Source organism: Lutra lutra, chromosome 3, assembly GCF_902655055.1.
Source record: "Lutra lutra chromosome 3, mLutLut1.2, whole genome shotgun sequence".
In the NCBI taxonomy this organism is placed as follows: Eukaryota; Metazoa; Chordata; class Mammalia; order Carnivora; family Mustelidae; genus Lutra; species Lutra lutra.
In genome coordinates, this window is record NC_062280.1 from 78,366,794 (window position 1) to 78,387,435 (window position 20,642).

General features: G+C 38.4%; 1 protein-coding gene across 6 annotated transcripts in view; it reads right to left on the reverse strand.

Moving 5' to 3' along the window:
* Positions 1-3,379: 3,379 nt before the first annotated feature.
* Positions 3,380-20,642, reverse strand: part of PDE1A (phosphodiesterase 1A) — a 344,008-nt gene continuing 326,745 nt past the window's right edge. For all 6 annotated transcript variants that reach the window (XM_047722353.1, XM_047722355.1, XM_047722358.1 and 3 more), the window contains 2 exons: positions 9,361-9,477; positions 3,380-6,003 (listed from right to left, as the gene is read on the reverse strand). In XM_047722353.1, the coding sequence (XP_047578309.1) occupies positions 9,404-9,477 (74 nt within the window). In that variant the 3' untranslated portion in view covers positions 3,380-6,003; positions 9,361-9,403. The remainder of the gene's footprint in view (positions 6,004-9,360; positions 9,478-20,642) is intronic.

A 20,642-nucleotide genomic window follows, 5' to 3' on the forward strand; every position in this document is an offset into this window, starting at 1 on the left:
AAGAAGAAACGGAAGAGGAGGAAAAAGAAAAAAATCATGAGGAAGGAAGAGAAGGAGGAGGAAAGGGGACACCAGGTGGAGAAACACTGTGATTGAATGTGGCCTGCACAGCCTGAGTAGTTGCTGCCCGATCTGCTACAGAAATCCTCTACAGAAAACGTTTGCTGACCCCTGGTGTAGATGAGGAAAAACTGTTTTTGTGGAGAAGCAGTAAAAGGTCCCAAGAATGCGTTGAGGAGATCTAACTTACAAATGGTATACAGAAAAGAAAAAGTGAAAATAGGATTGAAGGCGGAGCCAAAGATGGAACACAAGTAAGAAGGTCAAGATCTCAACAACGCTGCGTTCTTCGAAGAGAACGAAGTGGGTCTACAGCACTTCTAGAAGTAATAGGATGTATATCATATGATCTCTCTGATAGGAATTTGAGAGGCAGGGCAGGGCCTGTAGGGGGAAGGGAGGGAAAAAATGAAACAAGATGGGACTGGGGAGGGAGACAAACCGTAAGAGACTCAATCTCAGGAAACACACTGAGGGTTCCTGGAGGGGAGGGAGTTGCGGGGAGGAGGGGGTTGGGTGATGGACATTGGGGAGGATATGTGCTATGGTGAGTGCTGTGAATTGTGTTAAGACTGATGAATCACAGACTTGTACCCCTGAAGCAAATAATACATTTATGTTAATTAAAAAGAAGAAGAAGTAGTAGTAGGAGGAGGAGGAGGAGGATTTAATATGCAGTTGACCCAAGCACCAGGCTGGAGTAAGGTCTTCAACAACGGAAGAACTCACAAGGTCTGTCCCGCTTGGCAATCTCCCGAGGTTTGTTTTGAAGTCATTTTGAGAGCAGTGCCATGTGGAAAGCATGAACTCTGGAGCCTGTTGCCTAGTGTGGAGAAAAACAACCTCATGTTTGAGTGCTTAGTGGGTGTTTAGATTTATCTCCCTAATATTTAATTATTGTCTCAGACAGCGATAGGCCCCGGAATCACCCAGTTATCTTCTGAAATGCTGATTCCAGTTTAGTTGGTCTGGATGGGGCCTGAGAGTGTTCACTTTTAAGAAGTTCTAGGGGAGGGGACACACTCTAAGTAGCAAAGTCTAGACTGAACCCCAGTTAGTAATCTGAAAAAACAGATTTCTAAGGTCACATATTAAGCATGCAAAATAATTCTCCTGTCCGCAGAAATCAAAGGCATCTTTTTCTACTATAAAACATGATTCGGGGCGCCTGGGTGGCTCAGTGGGTTAAGCCGCTTCCTTCGGCTCAGGTCATGATCCCAGGTCCTGGGTTCGAGCCCCACATCGGGCTTTCTGCTCAGCAGGGAACCTGCTTCCTCCTCTCTCTCTGCCAGCCTCTCTGCCTACTTGTGATTTCTCTCTGTCAAATAAATAAATAAAATCTTAAAAAAAAAAAAAAAATGATTCAAGGATTCACTGAAGAGCACCAGCCCCTCCTGGTGGTCACTGGCAATTCTGCTCCCTCCAGTGGCAGTTTTTTGTTTTTGAATTTTTATTTATTTATTTGACAGACAGAGATCACAAGTAGGCAGAGAGGCAGGCAGAGGGGAGGGTGGAAGCAGGCTCCCCGCTGAGCAGAGAGCCCGATGCGGGGCTCCATCTCAGGACCCTGAGATCATGACCTGGGCCCGAAGGCAGAGGCCTAATCCACTGAGCCACCCGGGCGCCCCCCAGTGGCAGTTTTTAAAGACAAGTGTCTGGACATGGAAGAAGGGGAGAAAAGGAAGGTGATGGATATGGTGGGTGGAGAAGACATGACACAACTTCCCACAGTGACCAGAGGCAGTCCAGCTTCATGGTTTGGGGATCACATTCTCTTAGACTAAATCCCGGCTCCTCCCCTGAGGAGCTGTGTGGCCTTACACACATTATTTCACCCTCTGCGGTGACTCCTCATCCATAGATGGGGATAAAATTCCTCAGAGAGTACTCATAAGGTGTAAAAGAGACAATGTCAGAAAATACTGTTAATGCCATAGTGAGACTATACTATAAGAAACACTACATAATGGTATCTTTAGTTATCAGAGATTAAAAAAATGTATCCGCCTGAGATGAAAAGGAAGCTCTCTAAACATCAGAAATCTAAAGCAAATAACCCAAACATTTATTAATGTTCCTAAAAAACATATGGCCCCAAAGAGAGCTTTAAATATACATGCTGGCCCATAAGGATTTATAGTTTAAGTATTTTGGATTCCCTCCAAAGAAATCACAGATATGTAATGTGGGACATTAGCAGTTGTTTTTTGACTCTAAAATATATACTGTCTTTGTTGTTTAAGGCTTGTACTAGATGGTGGATAGGCTTTGTAATACTAAGAAAAGAAATTTGAGGGCGGAAGGCTTGATATAGCTTCCAAAGGAAATATGTTTTATATCTAAATTATATTTCAGAATTAAAATATGGCCTTTGAAAGCTTTTTGCTATTATGTGGAAATTTATCATGGAATCACGCTTGAAGGAAAAAGCTCAGTTAAATGTCATGCTCTGACGAGTACATACATTTTTATATTTGAACGGAGTGCTTTGGCACCATGGGGCCAGTCTGAGAGGGGACACATATCGTGCCAATTACTCTTAATTCAACTAGTTGAAACTCTCCAGGTCTTCACCTTGATTTGATGCTCTTTGTTTCTTTATTATTCTCAGCTGTTACCTTACTCACCTTGTCCTTCGCCACGCTTTCCTTTCCGCCATGCTTCTGCTCCATCCTAACAGATGCAGTAGAAAGCAAAAGGGGTCTTCAGTGCCAGAGAGACCCAGAAGCAAATCCAGTCTGGAGCCCATCACCTGAGACCTGGCCTTGCGCTCTTTCTCTGAGACTGGGTTTCCTTGCTCATATCGATACCCACTTGGCTGGATTATCGCAGATTACAGATAATTCGTGTTAAGTGTTTTCACGGAGGTTGTACATAGAAAATAGGCACCAAGTATGAGCTTCATTATTATTTGTAAAGGAAGTATCGACTCACGGGCAGTCTACTCGAGGAAGTCTTCTTAGAAGTCTGGAAGGTTGAAACAGTTTTTACCTTCCTTAATACCCAGAGGTGCATTTTACTTGCATCTGGTTACTTTTATATGTGGCATTTTGGTTATTTGTGTATGAATTATCTCCTCTATAAAAGATGAAATTTATAGAGATAAGATTAAGGTCTCCACATTCCTCTCTGCAACATGCATTTAGCCAGGAGCTTGCGAATAATAGCCACAATAATAAATATTCAATGAATATTTCTTTAATAGAGCAAAAACCATTTTCTGACAGTGCTCATATCAAAACTGATATCTACCTGATTTTCCCTGATTTCCCCAACTTTTCAATGCCCCACCAAATTGAATTATATCAGACACCAAATGTTTCACAATATTTTCCCTCAAGTATGATTTATTTAACAATCATATGTAATAGGAAATGCAGAGAATTACAGCAGAGTAAAAACACAAGAATTGTTGCTTGTCATGTTAAAAATTAAAAGAGCTACTGGTTGAATAAAAAGGCATATGAGATTGTTAGATATATGTTGTGTAGCTGAGGATAAAAATGCAAAGCAGGACATCCCAGACTTAGCAGCCCTACTCACCCTCCCTTTCTTCAGGACGGACTAGCACAACATGGGTGTTTGCGGAAAGGACAGGCACTGGTGCCCTCCACGTGGACTCCCGCCAGTTTCTCACTAACTAGTAGCTGTCTTAGGGGAGAGAGAAGGAAAGAAAGAAGAAGGGAAATGAAAAGGAGAGAAGTAGAAAGGGGAGGAAGGAGGGAACGGAGAGAGGAAGGGAGATGAATAAGAGAAAAAGCACATCAACAGGGTGACAATTCTGAGGAAGTGGAGTGTGTTTTCTCCACCCCCTTTGAAAGTTCAGTCATGATGCTATAGAAGTTAAATAACCTGGAAAATTAAGAGAGAGGCCATATATAGAAGCTGATGAATTCATTATATTGCGTGCTCTCTCTCTCTCTCTCTCTCTTTTTTAGTAACAAAGTCTATAGGTGCTAAAATATCAATAGGAACCAAGCAGACAAGTTTCCTATGACCCTTGAGAAGCAATGATTGAATGTACTTCTCCCTGGAGAGATTCTCTAGCTTTATGGAAAGACAACTGGCTCAAATAAGAACAAAAGTAATTACACTTCCCAGATACTCAGATTCTATTTTCAATGCAGAATATTTTCTAGCTGGTAAATAGCTACTTTTAAAAAGACATTGAAAGCAGTAGTTATAATTTCTTCATAAATAGAAATAAAAAGTACATTGTTAAAAGACAAAAAGTCACCATGATATACATATCTATAAATCTCTCCCCACTATGCCATCATAGATGAGTTTGTACTGCTTACATTTAAAATATCAATTGCATTATAATGTCTATGATACAAATCAATTATTTAGTTGAGTTCTACAGAAGATTCAGGTGAACCAAAAACTAAGGACCTTATTCACAGAACATTTAAAAGCATTTTATACACAGTCTATGCACACATGTATCTTAAATTAGAACAATGCATACCTAATATGCATATAGAATATGGCTTACACATTAAAGGAGATCTAAGTTGTGGGTTGTAAAATCCCACCACTCAGACTTAAAAGCTTCTGATTATATCAATTTCTAAAATATTGCTTAGCCTTGTGGAAACCAAGAAAAGAGCAGGTGCAACAGAAAATCAATATGGACCCTCCTTCACTTTATTCTTTAATTGATGGCTACTTTTGATTTTTTTCCATCCAGTTTTTGCCTTTTACAAAGATAGATTCATCTCAGAATCATTGAAGTGTTTGCACAGTGAAAAGTTACAGCCCCTAATTGCGCGACCTTTCTTGTCAGCTAATAACAAACAAAAGTTGTTCTTCAGTTTGGAGCAAAGGAGAGGCTCTGCACATGCTCAGGCAAAACATGACAAGCAAGCGGAGTCTCCAAGAGTTGCAGTCTGTTTCTGTGTAGTGAAATTATAAAGTCACGCCAAATAAAATGATCTGTACAGAAAAGCGTGGGTTTCCATTTTCATAGTTATTTTTCAACACACACGCACACACGCACGCACGCACGCACGCACGCGCGCACTTCTTGTCATTTATCCCTGGGCTTGTAATATATTTTGTTATGTCCTAATGGGATCAACACCCCAGGGGGCGAATTCCATTCTTAGTTCTGACGTCTGTCTCCAACAATGCCTGAGGGTTCTTGTTGTCCCGGAGTGTAGCTAACAAGTGTGACTTGCATCCTGATGACGCTCATGTGGGTGACGTATTCGTGCTCTGAAACCACAGGGATGGATGAGAATTGGTCCGCTGGTTTCAGGGATGGGTTTCACTGTGGTTTCCCAATGTGAGAGTTACAATGCAGTGGTCATCAGGTGGCAGAGCCAGGCTAAAGTTCCCCTGTCGTCACAGGCCTTCAACCACAGCTTCTCAGCAGCCCCGCCTCTCGTGTCGCTTCCGTGTATTTAAAATAAGGACAATCTAACTAGCCCGTTCTTCAGGGCTGCAAAAAAATTGTTTTCCATAATTCTGCTTTTCTTTCCTTTTAGTTAAAACCTTGAAATACCGATAACTATAGAACTCTGTATAAAACAATACAAGAAAGTAAATTTTTAAAATGCCTCATATTTTGCACGTGTGTTGCAAGGTCACCTGTGCTATAACTGGATTCAGAGTGATGAAAATTTTAAACTATCCAACCTTTGTCTTAAAATTTCTCCGACTTGCCTGAAAAAGCTAGATCAAAACAATCAAAACATTTCCTTTAAGACTGTTTTCTGGAGGAAAGACAATGGCAGAAGCACTGGCCAAAAACTCTTATGGCGATTTTGAATGTATTTGTTTGGCCGGAATTACTAGTTCAGAATTTATGTTCTTCCTACTGTAAATTCCTTCTAAGAGTCCATTAAAATGGCCTGATCCAGGTGTGTGTTGAAAAAGGAGAACATGACGTTGTGGAAAGTTGAGGATTTAGGATGTTTTAGTCCTGTTCTCATTATCCTGAAATAAAATCCAAATGAAAATGAAGATCATATTTTAGTCATACATATGCATCAGTAACTGTGTGGTAATATCACATGGGACTTTATACACCTCGTCAAGAATAAGGGATTTATCAGTATATTATAGATATTCATTGTCTATCTTCTTAGAATTCCCCTTTGTGTGTATATGCATGTGTGTGTATGTTTGCATATTTTTATTACAGTAAAATGTGGATTGTTTGGATTAGAGATCACAAACTCAAGGACACTACAAGCCTAGAAGGCAGTATAAATGGGGTAAGTGGGCCTGTGTGTGTGTAAAACCAGTGGAGTCACCAGGACTGTCATGAACTCAAGAGCACAAGTCCTGCTTGAAGATATTCAAAACGGATCTTAAGTCAGTGTAGAACTCAACCAAGCAAATGCACAGACTCACTCCAGCCTACAATCCATTAGGCTTTGACTTCTTCTTGGATGTACACGCAACACTAAAAAGCAGGCATTGGAAGGAATGGGGAACACTTCTCCTCCCAGGGAGTACCAGGTCTGATATTGGTTTGCTTTGGGGGTACCAAAAGCATATCCTTCCAGGAAGACAATATAATAAATTATATTCCAGCCTCTTTTTAAATAGTAAAGCAGCATGGCATTGTACATCCAATTCCAATCTCATTCATTCTAATTAACAGAAACATTTTGAAAAAGTAGGCAAAACCAACTAGTTCTGTGGACAGAAATCTCTCAGAAGTGTGATGTTACACAGCAATGTGAAAAACAGATTTCAAAGGCTGATTTCTTGCCCTAAGTGTAGTGTTGCACATTGATTGATGAGGTTTCATCATGGTGCATCTTGAATTAGACTTCAGTGTTTCCTGAGAAAATATCCCATACTGGGGCCCACACACTGAGAATGAAGCAGGCAGTGGCCCTCAGAGCTATGGCCAGGCTGCCGTAAAATCTATATTTTCCATGATGGAGGCCAGAGAAAGAGTTAGCTAGAGGTCACAAGAAGGTATGGTTAACATCTGGGAGACTGTAGGCAAAATCTGACCACATATATTTTATTTGGTCTGCATGGTGTTTCAAAAAACTTTGAGCCCACATTAAAATGGAAAGATTTTACATAAAAAAATCTCTTAGCCAATGGAAACACCTTCAGACATGGTGAAAATATGTTGGAGGCAAAGACTGGCTGGCTGCTGCCTTCAGGTCAGGTGATCTGTGTTCTTTCTGTTTTCAAGGCTGACCACTGCTCTTGTCTTCCAAACACTGGGCCTGAGTCACAGTTACCAACTGTCACCACTCCTGTTGGTTTTCTACTTCCTTTATTTAAGAGGCCTGCCTATTTCTTAAAGGCATATAAATTTCACCTATGAAAGGCCATGATTTCTGGAATACTGACTGTGCACTAAAGGCAGAGCTTTCTCAAATTGAGACAAAAACTACAAGGTTTGGTTAGTGCTGATGGGAAAAAAATTGTCTAACAGCCTGCTTGAGTTTGAACCCCACTCTTTGAGTGGGTCTCAAATCCTTCCAGCTTTGGGGTCTTTGTAGTTGAAAAAGAGAAAAAGAGAGACCTCATTAACTGCCATTTGAATCTCCCTGAAATCTTTTACTGATGAGATGCCAGAATTTTACAGATCTATATATTTTTTTGCCTTAGACATCTTCATAGATTGGACAGTCATTTTTACAAATGTACTGGTGACCTGTGTTCCCTGCACAGAATTTTTGGAAAATGTTCATAAGTATTCCAGTTCCATATCATGAATGTATAAGAAATGCTGATTGTAGACTTTTTTTTTCCTTTGGAAGCTACATAGTGTGCACTAGATTGATGACATCAATAGGAAAGACTCGCTTAATTTTGTTTAACTCCATGTTCTGATGCTATTTATTTGTCAAAACAAAAACAAAAACGAAACAAAACAAAAACTTTTTGTTCTTAAAACACCCATAAATACTCCACTGAATTTAGTTTTCCCTAAGACATACTTGGAGCCTCCATCATATATCGTCAGAACCTAAGAACTGCTCTGAAACAGCCATGAGCTCCAAAGGCAATAAATTTATAGTCTGGATGGAGGGTATGAAGAGGAATTCCTATAGCTAATATGGGAAATATATTAAAATTGTTACATATAGACATACATGGGTTTTAATTGAACAGCCACTGTGTTGACTTGATTTCTACCTAAGCTTCATATGTAAAACAGGAATCATAATCACTAACTCTGAAATTGTTGAGAGGACTAAGGGAGATGAACACATGTAAGATGCTCATCACAGGGCCTGACCCTTGATAGTAGCCATGAATGAAACTACTGTTATCAATAAAAGACAGTCTTACAACCAACTCAGGAACACTTAGAGATGTATCCTCTTAAAAGCTAATCACAGTTTAACTCTTTTGTATCTAAAGCAATATGTGAGGAGCTACCAAGAGAAACTCAAGACACTTGGTATATGGCCCTCCCTCAGCATTTTCTCTTGCCCCCAACCATCACCCCAAAAGCAGGACTCATTATAACATGTGAGTTTTATTTCTTACTTTTTAAGGAGACACTAAGACATCTCCTCTATAAATAAACCTTATATATAAACCTTCCCTTCTAGCAGCTTGTACTTCCCTGGCAGGCACAAGACAACAGTTCTCCACTATAGTGTACAGAAACACCACAGACAGGATTATTAAAAATTTAGGTTTCCAAGGCCTCATTCCCAGAGTCAATAATTTGGTAGATCGAGAGCAAGCCCTAGAAGCTGAATTTTTAAAAAGAGAACCATGGAGGCAAACAAATGTCTCTAAATTTGAGCAAACACTGATGTTTGTTTCATAATATGTCCTTGCTTTGTTGTTATCAGCCAGTGTAAACATTCATACTTCCTACATGAAGTAGAAAGAGAGATCAGGATTAAACTTGTCCACAGCTTACAGATCATTATTTTTAAAGGTCTAAAAAGTCTCACTAAGTATATTTTTTATTGATGAGCAAATTAAGCTCTTTGAAAAAGTAAATATTTAAGATTTTACTTCAGAAAATCAGAGAGATTTTTAAAAGATTCCAGGAGATGGGCACCTGGGTGGTTCAGTAATTAAGTGTCTGCCTTCAGCTTAGGTCATGACAGGGTCCTGGGACTGAGCCCTGAATCAGGCTTCTTGCTCAGCAGGAGGCCTGCTTCTCCCTCTCCCACTCCCCTTGCTTGTGTTCCCTCTCTGGCTGTGTCTCTCTCTGTCAAATCAATAAATAAAGTCTTAAAAAAAAAAAAAAGATTCCAGGAGGACATTGAAATGAGATTAACTTTTTCTCTATGACATTCAACAAACCATTCATTCCAGGAATTAGGTTTCTTGTCTAAAAAATAAAATTACCTCTCATGTTTAAACTGACAGAAGCCTTTAAGGTATTTCAAACCTATGAATGTGCATCCGCACGTTTTTCTTCAGTGTTTACTAGATCTTCTGAGTTCTTATGAAGATCAGGTTCACCTACAACGCAAGCAAACAAATAAACAAGAACAAAATAAGCCCGTGGAAAAAACCTAATAAAGTCAGGAATCTGAAACAATGCAGTCACATGCTGAAGACTCAGTTTCACAATGGATTTTATGGCACATTTCTCCAAAGATACCAAATACTTTCTTTTCAGACTGTGGATTTATAGAGTACAACGAGTCTTCTGGTGGTTGTACAACATTGTGCAGTTGCAATTTAATTTGGTAATACAGAACCGAACTAGATGAGACATGTTTAAACATCTATTAAATCAAACATAAAAATTATGCATGCTTTTCTTGGGGAGAAATCAGCAGAAGAGGGAGAAATAGAGAATCTTAAGCAGGCTCCGGGCCTAGCTCAAGCTCAAGGTGGGGCTTGGTTCTCATGACCCTGAGACCATGACCCAAGCCGAAATTAAGAGAGGATGCTTACCCCACTGAGCCATCCAGGCACCTCTTTCTTGAATTTTTTTAAGCAAATGGTTTTAAACAAATGCTCTAATATCAGTGTCTTTAACACACACTCCTTAGTTGCTATGAATTTAAACAAATGACTGTAAGAGCATAGTAATTTTTCAGATAAGACATAATCTGCCAAAACACACTAATGGAATTTATAATCCAAAAATCACTCATCTTCTATATAAACCTTGAAGAGAAAAAATTAACATGGAAAATGTGCCAACAGTTCTAGAGAAGTCACAGAGAATCTATCAAAAATAAATATAAAGCAAAATGTATAGATAAAAGAGTCTTACGTGAAAAAGAAAGCAAACAAAATGAGCAGAAATTAATTTTTGAGTCAAAAATACTTTACTATTTCAGGAAATAGTCATATATGACATGCTCTTTCTGTTTGAACTTTGATTAAAAAATATCCTAACAGTTAAGGAGCAAGCATCTTAGTGTAGCAGTCAGTTAAGCATCTTACTCTTTGTTTCTGCTCAGGTCATGATCTCAGGGTTGTGAGATTGAGCCCCAAGTAGGACTCTGCACTCAGCAAGGAGTCTGCTTAAAATTCTCTCTCCCTCTGCACCTCCCTTCCCCTGCTCATGCACTCTTTCTTTATTTCTCTCTCATTCAAAAAAGAAAAAAAAAAAAAGAAATATACATATACATGTATATATATGTAAATTAATAGTTAAGCTTTATACCAGTTATCTTTGAGATAATTCCTTTAGCATAGATTGTAAGACTGTGTTGTCTCAGGTGCAACAGATTTTTTATTGAGGTTACAAAATTAATGTATAAAACCTATGGGGTGTTATTACAAAGCAAAATTACTTTGTTTCCTGTTTTCTCTTTAAGATATATTCAAAAGGGGGCGCCTGGGTGGCTCAGTGGGTTAAAGCCTCTGCCTTCGGCTTAGGTCATGATCTTGGGGTCCTGGGATTGAGCCCCACGTCGGGCTCTCTGCTCTGTGGGGATCCTGCTTCCTCCTCTCTCTCTGCCTGCCTCTCTGCCTACTTGTGATCTCCCTGTCAAATAAATAAAATATTAAAAAAAAAGATATATTCAAAAAGGAAAGTTACCTTCTATCTATGAAATTTTCAGGTGGTATCATCACTTTTGCAATCAACCTTAGATAATAAAAACATTGTGTGATCCCATTAAGTGGTCAAAGTCTCAATTCTGATATTAGATAGTCTGGCTACATATATTACACATCAATCTTAAAACAAAGATCATAAAAGATTCTTTTCCAACCTTGAGTTTGTGGCAGAGCCCAGAAGTGGAGTATGGCGGGGGATGGTTGATGTTTCTGTTTCACTCTCCCCCAACTGGCTACCTTGACTCCTGAACTGGAGCAAGACAGAAAAAGGACTGAGAGGATAAGCCAAGTTCCTACTTGACTAGCACTGTGGGAGGACTTCATACTCACTAGACCTGGTAGGTGCTGGAAGCTAATTCTTCCGTGAACACATTCACAGGCTCTTCAGGGACTTCTTGCCAGAGGCCATGACTGGACATGTCTCACCACCTTGCTATGTGCATATGAAACTCTGGTTCCTTTACAGTGTTCACAACCTCCAGGGATTTTATTATTACATCGTTAGCTTCTGTCTGGTGAGGTCCTTTCATTCTTCCAAATATGGGTGGGCCACATTTGGTTCACACAAAACACTCATGAGGCAGTTGTTCCCATAAATTACTTGAGGAAAGACTGAAACCTACATAGCCTCCTCTCATGTGGCTCATCTGTCACCAGATAATCTGTTACATCTCACGTAAGAAACTCCATTCCCAATATCCCTGAGGGTCCTGGTACAGTTCTCTTCTCTTAATTTGAGGTAAAGAGGGAAGCATTTCTACAACTTTCCCAACAGCAGATAGCTCATTAAAGAAAATCTCACAAATCCTTTTTCAACCATTAACAACCTGACCCTTTCATTTGTTTGAGTTGGGTAAGGATCATAAGCATCCCATAATTGGCCTTTAATCTTCTTTGAAATTCCTGTCTCACAGGATTTATTTCTGACATCTTAGACTCTTGGCTTAAACTTTTGATTTAGGGGACGCCTGGGTGGCTCAGTTGGTTAAGCAGCTGCCTTCGGCTCAGGTCATGATCCCAGCGTCCTGGGATCGAGTCCCACATCGGGCTCCTTGCTTGGCGGGGAGCCTGCTTCTCCCTCTGCCTCTGCCTGCCATTCTGTCTGCCTGTGCTTGCTCTCTCTCCCTCTCTCTCTGACCAAAAAAAAAACAACAACAAAAAAAACCTTTTGATTTAGTATTCTGTAGGGCTAGATTAGAATGGAACAGAGTGAAAGAATAGGCTGAATTAAAGGAGGAATATAATTAATTCCCTGGTTCTTAAATTTTTTGAGAGAAACTTTTACAATGGGCAAAAACACTAAGGATAAAGAACTCACCAATAAGAAGAGTGGATGAGGAACAAAATCACCAAGTGCTAATAATACAGCAATTACAATTTAAAATTCTGGTTAAAATTAGTCTATATGTATTCTAACACAAATATATTGTTATATATTGGTTTATTAAATCAGTAATGAGTAATGAGTGATTTGAGCAAAAAAGAATATTAATGCATAAGAATGAAAAAATTTTTAATTAATAATAATAATATTAGCAGCAACAGGAAAAACAGTGAACATTAAGAGAAAACTTATTTACACTATGCTAAGTGCTTCATACGTTTTATCATTTAATTCCCCCCCAACAATTTTTATTGCCCAAGGTCACATGTCTTCTAAGGAGCAGAGCTGGACCCTCAACCCCCAAGCCATGTACTTCAAACTAAACCAAAGAATTTGGTCATACAGTGCTAACTCCCTGACCCAAAAGGACAAGTTTCCATTGGATTTGAAAGAGTGAAAGCATTCCTTGTTGCTTGGAGAGATACAATTGCAAAGTTTCAAGTTGAGAAGTGTAGAGTAAACATGTCATTTTTCATCTTCCTGCTCTGACAAGCTAACTATGATTCAAAATTCAGTTCTTCAGAAAAGAATGAGTAGTTTGATAGTAAGAACTGTGAGAAGCATTTTCTAAGAAATAAAACTCTTTTTACTGCCACTCTGTGTAGTAAAACCGGCAGTAGGAGACTGGCTAAGGACTCCGATACCAAGGTCACACACATCATACACTCAGGGGGATTTCAAAGCAAAGGCTACAAGAAGGAATCAAATGCTTTCTTGCCAATACCATGGAGGAGAAATAATAGAGATTTGTGACTCTCAGAGTAAACTCTTTAACTTAAAATTCAGCATAAATATGTGACTGGGGTGCATACCTATGCTTAAGAAATCAAAAGCTGTAAATTAGTGAAAACCCTGTTATCATTTTTGTGTCAAAGATTTCTGACTTTCCACCTTGCAACACCACAACCAACCATCCAGTGTAGACATGAGGGATTTCAAATGGCACTGTTTTCTTTGCATATTCATCCACAACAAGAGCAATGAATTGTTTCTACCCTAGAAACTCCAAACATTGCAAGTTTCCTAATTTCTAGTGTTTATAATCAAATTCTTCAGTGGAGAGACTTTTTTTTTGTATGAGTTTCCATCTACAGAAGAAAGAGTCAGGAGAGTATGTGCCCTTTGATTTCATTCTTCATTTTTCCCAAGGAAACAAAAACTACTTACAATCTTCATTAAGTTGAATACATAATTTTTAGAAAGTAGTTACCTACTTGCTACAGAAGGCTGATTCGGCAAATATTGGTGGTATGCAGAATCTAAAATTCTAGGAGTCTTTAGATGTTCCTAATAATAGGCTATAAATACCATTTGACAAATTTGTAGACTGGTTGAATTGGGGAAAACTAAACCCCAAACAGCTAATTGTTTCCCCCATCCTATTTAGCTTTAAGTCACAAATCTCAGAGGACTTAGTTGGTAGTTATTTTTATTAAGGTTCAAAAATCAGCCAAAATAGAAGCTAGTTTCACATACCCAGCTACCTTTTAACCTGGGAGGAGAAGGACTAATGTTCTTTAAAAAATGCCTTCCTTTTGATGGCTGCATAGTATTCCATTGTATATATATACCACATCTTCTTTATCCATTCGTCTGTTGATGGACATCTAGGTTCTTTCCATAGTTTGGCTATTGTAGACATTGCTGCTATAAACATTCGGGTGCACGTGCCCCTTCGGATCACTACGTTTGTATCTTTAGGGTAAATACCCAGCAGTGCAATTGCTGGGTCATAGGGTAGTTCTATTTTCAACATTTTGAGGAACCTCCATGCTGTTTTCCAGAGTGGTTGCATCAGCTTGCATTCCCACCAACAGTGTAGGAGGGTTCCCCTTTCTCCGCATCCTCGCCAGCATCTGTCATTTCCTGACTTGTTAATTTTAGCCATTCTGACTGGTGTGAGGTGGTATCTCATGGTGGTTTTGATTTGTATTTCCCTGATGCCGAGTGATATGGAGCACTTTTTCATATGTCTGTTGGCCATCTGGATGTCTTCTTTGCAGAAATGTCTGTTCATGTCCTCTGCCCATTTCTTGATTGGATTATTTGTTCTTTGGGTGTTGAGTTTGCTAAGTTCTTTATAGATTTTGGACACTAGCCCTTTATCTGATATGTCATTTGCAAATATCTTCTCCCATTCTGTCAGTTGTCTTTTGGTTTTGATCACTGTTTCCTTTGCTGTGCAAAAGCTTTTGAAATCTTGCCATTTGCAACGACGTGGATGGAACTAGAGGGTATCATGCTTAGCGAAATAAGTCAATTGGAGAAAGACAACTATCATATGGTCTCCCTGATATGAGGGAGAGGAGATGCAACATGGGGGGTTGAGGGGATAGGAGTAGAATAAATGAAACAAGATGGGATTGGGAGGGAGAGAAACCATAAGTGACTCTTAATCTCACAAAACAAACTGAGGGTTGATGGGGGGAGGGGGGTTGGGAGAGGGGGGGTGGGGTTATGGATATTGGGGAGGGTATGTGCTATGGTGAATGCTGTGAAGTGTGTAAACCTGGCGATTCGCAGACCTGTACCCCTGGGGATAAAAATATATGTTTATAAATTTAAAAACAAAAACAAAAACAAATGCCTTCCATGCTAATTTTTCCCTCTCCTGTCTACAACCTCCTATCTAACTTATGTTGGCTGTAAGGAGAAGCTATTTGAAGGCATGTGTGGACAGTATCTCATCTACTTGAGTTTTTAAAATCTGTAGTGGAATAAATTGCCTCTCTTGGTCATAATGCAAGTTGTTCTTATTATGGTACACTTATAAATTGTAAATCCATGCTGTAAAATAAAAGCACTTTAAGCAGTTAGTCACACAGTACTTTATTGATCTACAACATTCAGCCAGGATTGTGGGGAGTGATGGGATCTCTAATCTATCAAGATTCATGTAACAGGATTACTCTCATGGTAGAGGTGAATTTGTTTAAAATAAATCATGGGTGCTCTATTATTTCAATATTACTACATTGAAACTATGACGTTATTCATGTTTAACTTCTTATTTGATGAGATTTCTATTTCTTAGCAGCCTCTGGATTTTCTTTAATCAGCAGACTTGCTCAGCATATTTCAAAGAAGCCTAGCCCAAGATGGAAGGGTGATATGGGAACACAGGACCCTTTTGAATGAATCCCACGTTCAGAGTGATAAGTTAATATTATTGAGTGGGTCTTTGTGCTGAATACCTCTTTACTTCTACAAAAGTGTCCTGATACAAATCAAAATTAGTCAAGACTTTCAACATCACTCACTTCCAGTTGTCTTGCAAAGAATGAGCCTATGTTGGGCTTCAAAGAGGTTATGGAAATGAAGTTCAAGAACCTTAGATTCTTTGAAGAGTTTCACCATTTCTTCTTGAAGGTTTATGTATTAAATCCTATCTGAAGAGATCCCTTGGATCATTTTTATTTACCTTATTTTTTTTTAAATTTTGTCATAGAAATTAAACATGTGAAAGAAAGGTCAAAGCTTTCAGCTATGTCTTTTTTCTATAATTTCTGATAATTTCCTACATTCCTATTGTTAACAGGGGAACATTATATTAGACAAAGCATGAACAGAGGTCCCAGAAGGAATAAAGTTAGAACTAAAGAGTTTGGACTGTATTTGGTCTAAATTTAGGCCTACTTTAAGGGATAAAAACTAAGATGGTAAAATATTCTTTTGGAAAATAAGTGAATTACCACAAACTAAGTTTGCTGGATTACCTAAAATCTTTTCTTTTTGAGAGCACTTTGGTCTGCAGAATACGGTTTTTAAAATTTCTTGTTGTTGTAGTTTTCCAAAAGGGTTCTATGCCAAGGAAAAATTAAGGCAAGTGTCTTAAGGGGCAGAATCTTCAACAGAAACTATTTAGATAAAGGTTGTTCATTTTCAGCTCTACAACCTGGGCAGCTATATCTACAATTCGGAATAAACCACTTCCACTCCTTCACTCACTCCTGCAGAAAACTGGATGAATTTGAGAGATACTTTGAAGAGATACTCTACCTATAATTTTGGTGGGCTAATTAAGAATGGAAAGGTGATAGGAGAATCAAGATCAATTTACTATACACCCACTCACTCTATTGATGGAATTGATCTATTGCATATTTTCTCACAAAATATTCCATTGTTTATCTAATATTAAAATTATTGTGATCAAGTAGTGTTCTTCTATAATATACTTCCTAAAGGAAGCTTTCTGTAAGACTGCCATGTAGTCTGGAGGCACATACGTGGGACCAAGAGAGAATAAGAATTATTGCAGAAAACACTAAATTCTAAATACTTCACATGTATTGACTCATCTAATCTTCACAACAGCTCTTGAGAAACAATTTTTATGATCCCACTTTAGGAATCAGCAAGCTGAAACAGAGAGATAAAATAACTTGCTCAGTGTTACACAGCAAGTAAGTGATGAGACCAGGTTTGAACAGATATTCTAGGTCCAGAGTTCTGGATCCTAACACCACACTATGCAGCCTTCCTGGGTATAGTTTATTTAACGGCTACTGTGGTTTTTTTTTTTCTTTCCTTAGTATGAGTTTATGCCTTATCTTTGAAATTAAATCTGATAGTCAATTAAATCTGATAGGCTTTTCCCCCCCACTCAGGCAGAGACAGAGAATAAGAATAAATAAACTTGTTTGTGAAAATATGTTATTTGGTATTAGACACCAAGCCAGTCTCAGCTAATTAATTATTGGGGTGTTCCTACTAGTCTACTACAATTAACCATTTAGTCAACTGTTAGGGAATCACAGTAAAGAAGGTATATAAGAGCAGTTCTGAAAAAAAAAGGTTTTTCGGGGGAAATAACTTGGCTAACCTTATAAACTGAATTATATAATGGACAAGGCATTCTCAAACCCCACAAAAGAACAGTATATGGAGCCATTTTACTCCTACTGTTCACTTCTACTACAATAGAAATACTTTTTCAAGGAACTCTCTCCCTTAAAATTTTTATCAATCATTTTTTTTTTTTTAGTGGCAGAGAACTATTACAGAATTTGTTCAGAAAAATGGTAGAATTGATGTAAAAGATAAAGTAAGTTTCTGAAAGCCACATTACCCTTTTGATATTTTAGAAAAGGGCAAAATAAAGCTTTATTGCAGAATGACACAGTGATTAGATGCCCAAAGAAAATTAACTGACACAATATAGTATCCTAGCAAAGAGAAATGCTATAAAATGCCATTTAGATATTTGAAAGCATAAAGATGCTGGCACAGCCATAGCAGCTGAACCAGGCCAACTAAGGAATCTGTAGTTTCTATGGCCAGTGATGCCAGTTGCGCAATCTGCAAAAATGGGTTCCTATTCTCTCATGGGGCCAGGCAGATTTCCAGCAAGTAGACTGAAATCTCCAAATTTTTTGTTCAAAGTACAGCGGCCACCATGCATGAGGTTTTTTTGTTTGTTTGTTTTTGTTTTGTTTTTAAGATTTTATTTATTTGACAGACAGAGATCACAAGTAGGCAGAGAGGCAGGCAGAGAGAGAGGAGGAAGCAGGCTCCCTGCTGAGCAGCGAGCCCGATTCGGGGCTGGATCCCAGGACCCTGGAATCATGACCTGAGCTGAAGGCAGAGGCTTTTTTTTTTTTTTTTTTTTTTCTTTTCAGCGTAACAGTATTCATTGTTTTTGCACCACACCCAGTGCTCCATGCAATATGTGCCCTCCATAATACCCACCACCTGGCTCCTCCAACCTCCCACCCCCTGCCCCTTCAAAAAAAACCCTCAGGTTGTTTTTCAGAGTCCATGGTCTCTCATGGTTCATCTCCCCTTCCAATTTCCTTCAACTCCCTTCTCTTCTAAATCTCCCCATGTCCTCCGTGTTATTTGTTGTGCTCCGCAAATAAGTGAAACCATATGATACTTGACTCTCTCTGCTTGACTTATTTCACTCAGCATAATCTCTTCCAGTCCCGTCCATGTTGCTACAAAAGTTGGGTATTCATCCTTTCTGATGGAGGCATAATACTCCATAGTGTATATGGACCACATCTTCCTTATCCATTCGTCTGTTGAAGGGCATCTTGGTTCTTTCCACAGTTTGGTGACCGTGGCCATTGCTGCTATAAACATTGGGGTACAGATGGCCCTTCATTTCACTACATCTGAAGGCAGAGGCTTTAACCCACTGAGCCACCCAGGTGCCCCCATGCATGAGGTTTTACTTAAGGATGCTTGCTGATCAGGAAAACTTAATGCTTATATGAACTGGTTTTTGTTTCTGAAAAAAAGGATACTTATTTTAAAAAGTCTCGAGATAATATTATTTAAAAGTTGTGAGAAGCTAAATTGTACTTAGCATTTATGATATCCCTGTTTGTAGGAATTATTGTGGAAAAATTATGAAGACAAATATAATTGATTTTATCTTTTTTTTTAAAAAAAGATTTTATTTATTTATTTGTCAGAGAGAGAGAGAGGGCACAAGCAGGATCCCTGCTGATCAAGGAGCTGGATGTGGGACTCGATTCCAGGACCCTGAAATCATGACTTGAGCTAAAGTTAGATGCTTAACTGACTGAGCCACCCAGGTGCCCCAACTGATTTTTTTTTCCTTAATTGTCAGTATATTTCACGTTTGCTCCTAAAATCTTTTGTAATTTTTGTATTCATCAATAGTGGTCTTGAAGTGATTCTTTTTTTTTTTTCCTAATTCAACTTGTTTTTTTCACCATTTGCTTTGTTGCCTAAAAAGCCTAGATTCTCAGTGAGCTCAATTCTAGTTGATTTTAAAGAGAGTATACACCCTCAGAATCTAATCTTGCAGGATATTAATATTGTCTACTAACAAATAGTATACAAATATTAGGATGTAGGACCGTATTATTATAAAGGAATAATATGGAATCTGTGACCTATTTTAAAAATAAAAATGTAATCACACTTTCTGTTCTTTTGCCTTTTTCCTAGTAATATATTTTGATAAACCTACCAAAATATTGAATTCTTTGTAGGTATACAGAGTTAGAGGACCAGTGCTTTTAAATAGGTTATGACTTGACTTTTAGGTATGATTACACTCTATTATTCCTTAATCTACTGAGAAAGCATCAAGAAAATCATTAAACTTTTCTTCTTTTGCATATATTGCATAAGTTGTAGTCATGCACAACATAATCCTACTTTCTGTAATTTAATATAAATATAAATAATTTTTTTAGGGGCACCCAGGTGGCTCAGTGGGCTAAGCATCTGCCTTCAGCTCAGGTCATGATCCCAGAGTTCTAGGATCAAGCCCGGCATTGGGAATCTGCTCATCAGGGAGCCTGCTTCTTCCTCTCCCTCTGCCTGCAGCTCCCCAACTTGTGTGTGCATTCTCTCTCTCTGTGTGAAATCTTAAAAAAATAAGTAATTTCTTTAACTCATAAGCATTTGGTAAACTCAGACATTATGGTAAAGTATAGGAGGACATTTTTGGATTGTTACAGGTTTCAGAGTGATTCTTAACTCGTTGGAAGTTAAGTTTCTTCCCTTTACTATTTATAAGACTATATATTGACTAAATCTTTGGTTTAGGATAGTTATAGAAATGCATTTTTAAGGAAAAAATATTGTACACTGAAAAAATACACTGAAACATAGACACTGAAAACTTTACCATAAGACTTACTGATATTTATCCATTTGTATATAAATGTAGGATACACTGTATATGAACCAATATATGTCATAAGTTCTGAGTGATCCAACTAAAATGATGGTAAAGACAGAATGAACTAAAATTGTTAAGTATAACAATGGAATAGTGCTCGAGAAAGAAAAAAAGTGATTTGCAATACTCAATGAGGACCATCTGTCAGTGTGCCCTTGACTAAATAGAAAGAATAAGAGGCATGCCTTAGATGAGAGGATCAGCGGAAACTTCTGGAAATAACTTCATATATCTGACTTCATCCAACTAAGGATACAATCTCAAAAGATAAATCAGCTTTATTTCCCAAATGAGTAAGGAGCACATCTTAACTACTGTGTCTCTACCAGCACAGCTCTCTGCTCGTCCTCATCCCAGCACCCGTGGAGAAACCGTTTCTTCATCCCTGAGCCAGTCCATAATCACTAAGGAATGCAGGCCTGCTCCTTCTGCCTGCCTTTCAACTTTGATTGTCCCTGTAAATACAAGTGGGGAGTTCACTCACTCAAACAATATCACTTAAAATGCCCCTAAATTCTTTTCTTTAAGACTTTATTTATTTAAAGAGTGAGAGAG